This window comes from Lipotes vexillifer, unplaced genomic scaffold (genome assembly GCF_000442215.2).
Source record: "Lipotes vexillifer unplaced genomic scaffold, Lipotes_vexillifer_v1.1 scaffold1129, whole genome shotgun sequence".
Lineage (NCBI taxonomy): Eukaryota > Metazoa > Chordata > Mammalia > Artiodactyla > Lipotidae > Lipotes > Lipotes vexillifer.
The window spans coordinates 1,609,527-1,621,880 of NW_006789022.1; the positions used below are offsets into that span (position 1 = coordinate 1,609,527).

At 51.9% G+C, this 12,354-nt stretch overlaps 1 protein-coding gene across 1 annotated transcript; it reads left to right on the forward strand.

Annotated features, from left to right (window-relative positions):
* The first annotated feature begins 3,983 nt into the window (after positions 1-3,983).
* BATF2 (basic leucine zipper ATF-like transcription factor 2) lies at positions 3,984-9,142 on the forward strand. Its single transcript, XM_007462031.1, has 3 exons — positions 3,984-4,022; positions 5,366-5,470; positions 8,477-9,142. Exons 1-3 carry the CDS (start codon positions 3,984-3,986, stop codon positions 9,140-9,142), a joined length of 810 nt encoding a protein of 269 aa, XP_007462093.1.
* The last annotated feature ends 3,212 nt before the right edge of the window (positions 9,143-12,354 follow it).

The following is a 12,354-nucleotide window of genomic DNA, read 5'->3' on the forward strand; positions in this document are numbered from 1 at the left end:
TGTTTCAGGTGGCCAGCTTACCACCTTGAGCCGGACCTGCCTGAGAATGTATCCAGCCGGGGGAGAGCAGATAGGGTGAGACAATGACTGCTGATGACACCTGAAGCTGTTATACTCGAGACTTGCCAGTAACTTAAGCTTAGTTAGATCATTTAGGAAGCTAAGGATCCAGAGATAACTAATTTCCCATCTCTTATTGAGACTCCTTTGTAAGCATGAGAAATTTTTAGCATCAAATATTAAGTGCTGCTTCTTACATATGGACACAGTCATTAACCCTCTTTTCATTAAATGTATTTCATTAGAAAAAAAATCTCATCCCTGTTCTTGCATTCTGCAGTTTAAAATACAAGCCTGCTGTATGTGAGCAAAAAATTCATCAGTCGTTTATTAAGTGCATTTGTTAAAAGTTTAACAGATGATTATGGGACTTACTGTGTGCCAAGCACTGTTCTAAGCCCTTTACATATATTACTTCATTAAATACTTATATTATTACAGTGAGGCATAAAGAGGTTAAATGACTTGCTCAAGATCAAGTTCCAGGCCCTGGGATCAAGCCCCTCCCCCCATTCTTCAATGTCCTTCCCAAAGAGCTCTTTCTCTGCAAAGCCTTTTCTGATCTCCCCAACAGGAAGTGCCCCCTGGCCGCCACAGATGCCCTCACAGAGGCAGGCTGTCACCCTCCTGCCCTGCCCTGCAAGTCAATGTGCTGGGCATGTGTCCTACACCCCATCTGGTTGTGAACCCCTCCCAGCTGAGGCTTAGCTCCCACACAGGCCCATCCAGGGTTGTGGGCAGGAAGTCGACAGCCAGCCTCAGCCCCACCAGCAGTCACCTGGCCTCTTTCTCTTGAGGTGCCCTGAGGAAGCAAGTGAGGGGTGCTCACGGTGGGGGACCTAGAGAGAGGGGTCCTCATCCCCGGGCAGCTGAAGACCGCAGGCATCTCTCCAACCCCAGGAGGCGTGGGAAGGAATTGGGACAGGGTATCAATGCATCCTGGCCTCTCCCAAACCAGCTGTGTGACTGTCACCTCCCGGTGCCTCAGTTTCCTCACTGGTAAAATGAGGAGGATGGTTAGGGACAGTCCCCCAGGAACCTAGGAAAGTTCCTGCGAGAATGAGTAAAGCAGAAGTTTTTTACTCATCCAGGAAGCTTTTGGGGTTCCCGGATGGCAAGCTGCCTGCTGGACTTTCACTCATGTATTCATTAATGGAGCGCCTATTATGTGGTGGCAGTGTCTGAGGCACTGGGGGTGCTTCAGAGATTAAGATGGGCAACGATCCGGCTGCCCAGGAGCTCACTCTGCAGCTCTGGTTTGGGGAGGCCTCTGAGCCTCCACCCACAGGGGGCAGCAGGCTTGGCACTAAAGGACCAGGCCCTTCCATGCTGGGTGTGGAGAAAGACTGAGGGCTTGGAGGAGAGAAGTGCGTCCTCCCACCAGCTCTGCCCCCTTCTGCCAGGTGACCTTGCCTCTGTGGGCATTAGCTCCTCACCTTCCAAGTGAGAGATTGGACTGGTTGGCCCTGAAGCCTGCTCTGCCTGCTTTGCATGGCCATTCATGGTTAAACATTACCCACTCTGTGTCCCTCCCTCCCTGCCACTCCTCGGGGAGATCAAGCCATAAACGCTGCCTTCTTCCATCTTCCTCCAGGGCTGTGGGCCTCTGAGAGGGGCCACAGACATACTTGCTGACTGTCTCCTCTACACCTGAAGCCAGGGTCTTGAGAGGGGAAGACTGGTGGTCCAGGTCTGGGGCTGGGGGCTTAGAGTGGGGATACTTGGGCCCTAGCCTCCCCCCACCCCATCTGCCTGCAGATGTTTTTTCTTGGTTACATCATGCAAGGCTCTCTGGATCCTTCCCTGAGGAGCTCATGGCTTAATGAGCCCCTCAGGTGCCCTCTTCAGGCAAGATGCCTCAGCCCTCCTGGTTTCTGGGAAACAAAAATAACTCAGAGAGGCTCCTCTCCCATGCCCTTCACAAGCAAGGAGGGCCAGGCCCAGCTGCCATGCCCAGCCCCACCCACCCAGGTGTTTTAAATTATGAGGCTGCATAATTATTCCTGTGTACCCATAAATCTCAGGAGTGGGAATGGATCCTAGCCAATATGCAAAGAGCTCTCTTCTCATCTCATTCTTTTCGGTCTTCAAATCAACTTTATAAATAGGTATAATTTCTTGGTCATCCATAGCATACATACGAGAACACTGAGGCTCCAGGTGATAGACCTGGTGAGTAGAGTGCCAGGTGTCAGAGTCAAGTCTGACTCTAAAGCCCAAACTGGTTTCATACCCACTTCATAGCATAGCAAGAGACTATTACAGTTAATGCCCTGCTCATGACAGACATCACTAATCAATCATGGCACGGCAGACATTGCTAATCAATTGCAGTGTTCTTTTCTAGTAAGCTCAGAGGCAGCTGTGAACTCCTAAACACAGTACTCCAGGACACCATTTCCTATCAGAAGATCGAATCCACAGTATTTGCCATTCCGGTGAGCCCACACCGTCAGCCTTGAGTCCTCAGGACTCAGGCACAACCCCCAGATGCTCTAGTCAGCAGGGCACAGGACTCCTCACTGTACATCAGTTGCTGTGTTGTTCTTGGAGAGGGATTAAGGGCTCCACCATCCCCTGAACTGTTGTCCCTTCCAAGCATGGTCTCTCTTAGAGACACAACAACCATACAGGTTTGCTTGGGGCTTCAGGTTTTTTTAGGTCTTTAATAGAAGTTTTTATTATGAAACATTCAGGTATACCCCAAAGTGTAGTTAATAATATTATCACAGACAATTGTGTTCCCACAGTTGAAGCAACAAAACATCCCTGACACAACCGAAATCCCTGTGTGTCCCCTTCAGTCCATCTCTACCTCCACCCCCGCCAGGCTACCACTCTCTGAATTTTGTGTTTCTCATTCTCATGCATATTTTTATACTTTTCTCACATAATTACATATTATTCAACATTACAGAAATTATTTTTGTTCAGATCTTGTTGCCACTTGTCATTTTCATACAATTGGATGTTATGAACTTTTAGGCATGATGATAAGTGCAGCTTTGAATCTTCCACCGTATCATAATTGTGAATATCTGTTGAGCCCTCATTCTACACCAGGCATGCTTTTAGGTGCCTTACCTGCCTTAACTCATTTAACCTTCACGACAAAATGATTTTTATCCCCACTTTACAGATTTAGAAACAGAGGCACAGAAAGGTGAAATTATGTACCCGAGTCACATAGCTTGGAAGCTGTGCTCTTAATTGCTAGACATCACTCTCTCTACTGCTGCGTGGTCTGTTGTATGGAAACACAGTCATTAGCCATCTGTTCTCCTATTTAAGGGCCGTTGCTTATTTTTGCAGACATGCGTCAACTTTAGTCTCACAGGGTTTGGGGGCGGTTGTATTATCTTGCTTAGTTCCAACATCAAGCCTGTGAGTGGATGTCTGTATCATCTCCCTTTACAAATGAGGAAGCTAAGGCTCAGAGAGGGTAAATCGCCTTCTCAAAGCTGCACAGCTCCAGCAAACCACAGGTGCACTGTGAACCTGGGCTCCTGCAACTGTAGAGACCAGGGGTTCTCCCGTATCCCATGTGAGCCCTTGGTCCCTCACTGACTTCCTCTTGGCTCTGTCCATGGCAGCCTGCCCTCCCTCTCCCAGAACACCACTCCCCACATCTGGCATCCAGGCTTCCTCCTCTCGCCACCCTCCACCGTCCTCCTTCCAGAGAAGGGGCCCAACCGGAAGGCCAGTTCGTGTTAGGAAATTCCAGCCACATGAGCCAACCCAAGCCTGGGATTCTGAGCAGCTGGTGGCTTTAGGAGAAACTGAAACTTGGCTTGCTGGGCGTGGAGTGGTCACGGGGGATTTAAAGAGCTGCCACTTCCTTCTCTTCCCAGAGGGTACTGGGAGGTCACAGCGGAGGAGGGACGCCCTGAACCGGGTGTGAGCTTCTGTTCTCCTGCCCCACCATGCACCTCTGTGGGGCTGATGGGCCGCTGATCAGGATGGTGAGTACAGGGGCCAGGTTCAGGGGATGAGAAGGGGAATATGCCCCAGGGCGCCCAGTGCCAGCTCTGTTCACATGGGCTGTGTGGCCGAGGGCTCACACACCCTCTCTCTGGGCCCCAGTTTCTTCAGCGGAATGGATCGAGGGCTTTCCTGCTCTCACATTGCAGATCCAGCCTCCAGTTTAGAACTTAGCCTCTGAATACTGCTCTCTCCTAACCTACCTGTTCGCTCACTGCCATTACAGGAGCCTTCTCTTTCCTCCCAGAGTTCTCTGGCCATGGTTCCCTTGGAACCTTGCGTCTCTCCCAGGACCCAGGTACCAACGGTCCACCCACTTCTCTCTCTGTAGGTCTTTCCCCCAGGCTCCAGTCTCTCAGTCCCCACATCACCAGGAAGGGGCCTGCTATGGCCATGAACCTAGGAGCACAGAGTCCTCCACCAGGGAGGCCAGGGTCTTGCCTGAGGTCCCTACACTCAGAACACACCTCCCAGAGTGACCTGTGGGAGGGGGGGGTTGGGCTGTGGGGTCTCCAATGTTCCCTCTTGTCTGACCTTCCAGAGCCCTGGGCATTTGGGTTAAACATTTCATCTAAGTTTCATGAACCTCAGTGTAGGGGGAGGGTCATAGCTGTCAACCTTTGAGTCCACTCTTCTATCAGAAGGAACTCGATTCACCCATTCTAGGCTGCTGTCTCTCTAGAATGCGAGCAACTTGAGGGCAGGAAATTTTGCCTCTTTTGTTTGCTGCTGTGTCCCCATAGCTCAGTGTGTGGCACATAGTACATGCACAAGAAATATTTGTTGCATAAGTGAATATCAACTTTGGGCCTGAGCTAGGCATGGGAATATGGAGTGAAATCAGAACCCCCGCCCTGCCCTTACAGACAGAGCTCATGGCTAGAGAAATCAACACCTTGACCGTGGAGGTAATAGCGATCAGAACAAGAGCGGCTGACTTTTATTAACCCCTGCCTGCTTTAGGTTCTGTGAGGAAGGCGCTGGTGCCTCCACTGTATGGATCAGGTAGCTGGGCACAGAGAAGTGAGTGATCTGCCCAGAGTAGCACGGCTGATAAGGAGACTGGTGGGTGTGAAGTTGGTCCTGTCTGGATTTGAATCCTCGCTTGTGCTGCCCCATCATGAGCTGTGAGCAGGACACGTGGGTGGGGCTGGCAATCCACCGAGGAGTGCTGTGTCTGCAATGGGGTGTGTGGACACCGAGGGAGCCAGAGAGGGCTTCGAGGAGAAGGGGGACCCTCGGGGACTTGATTCAATAAGGGTATGGCTTTACAGCTAGCCAGCCCCTGCCAGGACCCCTGAGCTTCTGGCCTGTCTCCCTACAGGACCCTGAGGAACATCAGAGGCAGCTGAAGAAGAAACAGAATAACCGTGAGGCGGCCCAGAGGAGCCGGCAGAAGCACACAAACAAGGCGGATGCCCTGCACCAGGTGGGGGATGCCTCCCTTCCCATTCCTGATGTCACTTACCTGGCCCGGCCACCTCTTCTCTGTCCTGCCTATGAGCAGTTCCCCCTGCACTGCCGTATGTGCCAGGGGGCCTGAGTTTGGGAGGAGGGAAGGGCTTTGCAACTGAGATTTGGAAATTCCTGGGTGTTGAGTGGAAACCGTGTGCCAGACACATGCTGGGCTCCAGGGACATGACAGTGCATCCTCATCCCGGGCCTACCCTCAAGGCACCCCCAATTTAGGGGGAGGAGACAAGGAGGGAGGCAAACAGGGAAAACGTGGCTCAGTGACCAGCTGAGGCACTGGTTACAATGCAGCTCCTGGCCTCTCCCCACCCAGGACGCACCTCAGGAGGTGCTGCACTCTGATGGACGGGTTCTGATGGGGGTGGCCAAGACCACGCTGTGAGAAACCGGTTCAGGGTTAAGATGGGCTGGCTTTAGAGTCCCAGCTGTGGCACTAATTAGCTGCAAGTCGCTTCCTTCACTGAGCTTCACTGTCCTCATCTGAAAACGGAGACAATAATCCCTGTCCACTGGCAGGACCCTTGTGGAGACTAAAGAAGGCAAAGGAGCCCGGTGGGAAGGGGGAGGGCTCCACTCACACTTGCCTCTTCACCTTGGATGGTAACCTGACCTTGGATGGTAACCTGACCTTGGAGCTTCCCTTCTACTCTATGCAGAGAGAAAGGACACCACCAGTTCCATCCCAGGGGCACGATTAGGCTGGGTTCAGGACCTGGCCTTTGGGAGGGCTGCATACATGTTAGTCCTTATAGCAATGAGTACAATTCAGAGCCCTCCACACCCAAAGACCCTACACTCTCTGTAACCCCGCCCCCACCTGTCCACTGCCCTCTCCTAACATCCTACACCCTGTTCTCTCTGTTCCTTCACTGGCCAAAAGCACATCCAGCCTCAGGGGCTCCCCATGGCTGTTCTGTCTACCTTCAGACAGCAGCCTAGCTAGATCCTCACTTCTTTCTGGTTGTTGGTTCAAATGTCACCTCCTCAGAAGGAGGTGGTCTTTCTAAACATCTGATCTAAAGAGACCTCTCCTACTACTCTGCTTTATTCTTCTGGTTAGTACTGACTTTCTATCACATATTTAGATGTGATCATTGCTTGTCTTCCTCACCAGACTGTAAGCACTCTGAGGGCAGGGAACTATTCTGTTCCCTGCTGTTTCCCCATCACCTGGACCGGTGCCTGACAAATAGAAGGGACTCAATAATTCCCTGTGGAGCGAATGATAGAGTCAGGATAAAGTGCTTTGGGAACACATAGGTGGGAGCAACACACGGGTAGTTGGGTCAAGGTGGTATAGAGATGAAGCCTGAACTGGTTTTCAAGGATGAATAGGAGTTTTCCAAATGGATGAAGGTAAGAAAATGCATTTCAGGCAAGTGAAATAGGACTGGCATGGCCATGAGAGAGTAGCACCCTGTAGAATGCATGAGAATGAGGACTGATGCCCAGGATGGCACCTACCTGACAGCGGTAGAGACTTCATGTGTTCGTTTATTCCTTCCTCCCAGAAATGCCTATTGAGTATCTCCTGTGTGGCAAGCACAATTCTAAGCATTGGAGATACAGCTGTGACTACAGCAGACAAAAGCCCAGCTCACCCTCCCCAGGGCTCATATTTTCATGGGGGGGGGGGGGGGCAGACAAATAAATGACCTATAAGGTATTTGGGATATCAGATGGTGATACGTGCTTTGGTAAAAAGTAAAGCAAGGAAGAGGGAAGGGACTGGGGCACGTGGGGTGATAGAAACCTAACTAGGGAAGCGGTCCCGGAGGAGGTGACATTTGAGCAGCCTGAAGGTGGCGAATGAATGAATGAGTGAACGAATGAGTGAGGAGCAAGTGACTCAATTTCTGGAGGTGAATTGAAGCCTTTGGAGAATTTAGGTGAAGGGTGACCTAATGACATGTTTTTAAAATGTCTCCACATTCCATGGCAGAAACCAGCTTGGGAGTGGGGCTGCGGGTGGCTTTGAAGCCTGTTAGAACTGAGTCCGTGGCTTAAGCAACATTTTAATGCAAAACACCCTTGCAGCTTCTTCTTTTAAAAAGTGTCCATAAAAGGGGGGTAGGTGGGGGAGGGGGACAAAGGAAGTCACTGAGCCTGATGAGCTGTGGAAACAAAGTTCCTTCTGCGTTTTCCACCACTGTTGTCATCATAAATGGTTGTTTAGAACTGCACGTTGATTACTGTCCCACTGGGTTCTCAGAACCCAGCGTTCAGCAGAACAGAACCTAAATGCGGAACAGAACACACCTGTGCTGCCAACCTGTAAAACATGACCCTGGACTCCGGCCACGGTGCCTCAGTGGGAAAGTTCTGGGCACTGGGGAGGTCTGGCAGTGGCACTAAGCCGCCTAGAGGTGTCCAGGACAGAGGACATCTAAGTTGTCACAAGAAGGCCATGTCAGGATTAGCCCGAGGATGGGGGTGCTGGAAGTGTCCAGGCAGGGGAGAACGGAAGTGTGGCAAGGAAGCATGGTCCATATGGGGAACAGGAAGTAGGGGCATCAAGAGAAGTCGGAGAGATAACACTGGAGGTGTGAACTGGGGCCACCATGCACAGGGAGTCATTAGAGACTTTAAAGGGCTTTAATGCTCGATTAATGATGCAATCGCCGAATGTCTCCTCTGGGCCAAGAGATCTGGGTGGTTTGGGGGGCACACCAGTTAGGAGGCTGGTGGAGCTCCCAGGTGAGTGGAGATCCCAGGCTGACTAGCTCAAGGACCCGGCAGCAGGGATGGAGAGCAGGCAGATCTGAGCCCTAGCAGGAGGGTGAGTTGGGGGGACTTGCTGGTGTTATGGAAGGCTGGCCAGAGAGTAGCCAAAGGGCATTCAGACGGCGGTGGCATCCTTCCTCCTAAATCGAGGACCCTGGGGGATTGGGAAACAGGGCTCTTGCTGGGCCCCTGATTCTGGCTGACATAACGCTCCCCACCCATCTGCTTCTCCCCCCAGCAGCATGAGTCACTGGAGAAACACAACCACACCCTGCGGAAGGAGATCCAGGCCCTTCAGGCTGAGCTGGCGTGGTGGAGTCGGACCCTGCACATGCATGAGCGCCTGTGCCCCGTGGACTGCGCCTCCTGCTTGGCTCCAGTGCCCCCTGACCTCTGGGGCCAGGCTGAGTTGCCCCCAGGCCCCGTGTGCCCTGGACAACTTGGCTGCCAGGAACAGCCAGGCCCGTTCCGGACCCCGGTCTCCTCTCCGATGGCTCTGCAGCTCTCTCCAGATCCACAGCCTCATGGTTCCCTTGGCCTCCTCTTGTCCCCTCTGCCCTCACTGTCCCTTGGTCCCGCCCCTGTCACTGCATCCTCTGCCCAGCCGTCCCCTAGCCCTGTCCAATCTGCCTCGCCCACTGGCTCCGGCCTGCTGAGGTCTTCCTCCAAGCTCAGCACCCTCCTGCCCAGCCCCCCAGCCCAACCTCCCCCTCTACAGTCCCTCGGGCTGGAGCACCCCACCAGGGGGAAGCTGGCGTCCTCAACCCACAGCCCCTCAGCTCCTCTGGGGCTGGGCTTTCTGCAGGGCAGGGAGCATAAAGCCTGCTTCCCCGGAAACAGATCGGCAAGGGCCCCACCCCCTCTGGCCATCCCCCTGCTCTCCTCTGCTCAAGTCCACTTCTAACCCGGCCCCCAGAGCTGGGCTGGCCCCTTCCTTGGACTCAGGAAGCAGCCTCAGCACATGGGCATCTCCTCTGTTGCCACTGGATGCTGCCTTTATTGGCTGACCAGCTGAACCAGTATTTCACCAGGGAAAGGAAGCCGTCACTGTGTGCCCACCACTCTGCCAGGTCCTGTCACCGCTACTTTCTTATTTCAACCTCATGGACATCCTGCAGAATCCAGACTGTCAGTCTGTTTTTCAGGAGTGGGAAGGAGACAGGCTCAGAGAAGCCAGATGACTTGGCTAAGGTCACACAGCCTTTCTGAAACACCACAATCTGCTCCTCCTCCTCCAAGTGGGGTCATGGCCCAGGCACCGCAGGGGCTGAAGTCCTAGAAACTGAGAACTGGTGTGAGAGGCTTAAGTGCTGGGAGTGAGGAGGGACTCTCCCTTCTGCTTCATGATTCCCAGGGCCACAGAGCCCTGCAGTCTCTGACACCTTGTCCTCACTGGGGCTGGTCCAGAGTCCAAGCCTGGGTGGGGAGGGGCCAGGCAGGAGCCCAGAAGTGAATTCTTTCTGTTCTTTTCAGTGCCAAAGAACTGAACCTGTGGGTTGGAGTTGGGGACAAGCCTGGAGCAGTCTCCCCTGGGATTTCTACATGCTGAGTACCCATAGCCATGCCATGACCTTGGGGAGATTGCGAAGGGTTAGCTCTCCAGGCTATTCCCCAATAACTCCTTGCCTCCCTCCTTCTCCCAGGGCCATGGTGGGTGGACTTCTGAGAGCATTCATGTCATGCACAAAAGGCAGGTGGAAAGAATGAGGGAAGGACCAGGTGCAAAGTTATGTTTAAGCAAGTGCTGGACTTGAACCTGGCGGCGGTGAGAACTGTGTCTTCTCCGGTATCACCCCCATCCCTGTGCAGCCCTCAGGCTCTCATTACCCTCAGGCCCCTCTGAGCAGTGCCCCTCATTGCTCTTTGGCCTGATGGCAGCTGGAAGAGCAGGGGCTTGGGGCTAGGTGGGAGCTCAGCTGTAGCGCCTGCTCAGGGATGGGGGTGGGGTGGGGGGCGGCAGGTTCTCATTCAGACTCAGGACAAACACTGTAAGGGGCCTGAGATGAGAAACTCCAGCTCTTCACCCAGAGTTTCACACACATGTAAACAGACACTATGCTATTATTTGACACACTCCAGGATGCTGAGTACAGGTGTTGGTACCTAGACTTTATGGTAAATAAAGTGTTGTCCAATTCTTTTTACTTTGGTTAGTTGTTTAAAGCTCTGGCTGTACTTTGTACTATTGAAACCAAAGGGCCTTTGCAAGAAGAGGGAATAGTCTAGAATCTCAGAGGCGGGTGATCCCTTGTAGACCTCCTAATCCAACCCCCCCTCCCATATTGCAGATGAGGAAACTGAGGCCTCGAGATGGGATGGAAGTTCTTGGACCCATGCAGTAAGAGGAGGTGTCATGGCCACAGGATTGTGGATGGCTGCAGAGCTGGGGTCACCAGTAGGTTCAGGGAGAACAGACTGGTGGGAGGGAAGCCAAGATGCTGTTGGTTGGAGGTCTGGGACAAGAGTCGATATGATGTACGATGCTCCAGGACTCACAGGGAGATGAGGATACTGTGGCCTGGCTTGTGTGTTTGTCAGGAACTCTGTGTTTAACTCGGGTTAACTCAATGATGACTCTAATAACTCTGCAAGGTAGATATATGTTATTGCCCCTCTGTTTGGAAGGGGAAAGTGAAGCCCAGAGGTGTTAAGGTCACATAGCTAGGAAATGGTATAGGGTCAATGTAACTTTTAGGAGCACTCAACCACAGGTGATCCTGCCTTCTACCTTCCCGGAGCCTTCCCCGTAGGCCCGGAATGGAGGGGCCGAAACATGCCCATAGATGTGACCCAAGAAGGTAAAACCTTACTTTAAGCTCAAAACAAGTAAGAGAGGGGAGTCACTTAATTAACGTTGGTACACTCATACCCTGAACAGATGCTAAGAACAAAGAATGCTTTGAAGAATATTTAGTGAGGTGAGAAAATGCTTATGATTTATCAAGCAGAAAAAATAGAATGTGCAACCGTCACTATAGTGTGATATTATATTTGTTTAAAAATATAGACAGAATCAAAGGAGTGCAAGGAGGTGTTGTAGACTCTTGAGGGAGATGAGCTAATATCTGTGAATTCCCAAACTGTAAACACAGCTACCACTGTAGCAGAAGCCTTCCACATGATTGAATATATCCTAGAAATCTGTATCTGGGTGTATCTATTGCTGCGTAACAAATTATTCCAAAACTCAGTGGCTTAATCAACAAACATGTATCATCTCAGTTCCTGTGGAGCGGGAATCTGGGCACAGCTTAGCAGGTACCCCTGGCTCAGGGTGTCTCACGGGCTCCAATCTAAGTGTTGGCTAGGGCTGCAATCATCTGAAGGCTCGAGTGGGAGGATCCACCTCCAAGCTCACTTGTGTGGCTGTCTGTGGGCCTGAGAAGGTCCACCCCCAAGCTTATTCACAAGGTTGCTGGCAGGATTGAGTTTCTGGAGGGCTGTTGGACTGAGGACCTCAGGTTTTTTTTCTTTTCTTTTTAATATTTATTTATTTATTTGGCTGTGCAGGGTCTTTAGTTGCAGCACACGGGATCTAGTTCCCTAACTAGGGATCAAACCTGGGCCCCCTGCACTGGGAGCGCAGAGTCTTAACCGCTGGACCACCAGGGAAGTCCCCCTCAGGTTCATATAGGCTGTTGGTTAGAGATACTATTTCCTTGCCACTTGGGCCTCTCCACAGGGCCGCTCAACATGGCAGCTGCTTCCCTCAGAGCAAGTAAGCTAGAGGGTGAAAAAAGGTGAGCGACACAGAAGCCACAGTCTTTTTGTAACCTAATTTCAGACATGACATCCTGTCACTTTTACTATATTCTATTGAGTAGAGACAACTCACTAGATCCAGCCCATGCTCAAGAAGAAAAGATTATACAAGGGCATAAAACCCAGGAGGCAGGATCATTGGGCTGCCCATCACACTGGGTGACAACCAGCACTTTCTTGGATCCCTTCTTTCTCCTTTTATCATCAACACTAGCAGCTGGCTTTCCCTGGAGAGACCATTTCTTTAGAAGGAAACAATTTTGAACCTTTTGCAGCAGTGGCAATGCCCCTGCAGTGGGCAGAGAGGATCTGGTAGGTTTGAGGCTACAGTAAGGCTAGAGACCCACAGCCTCA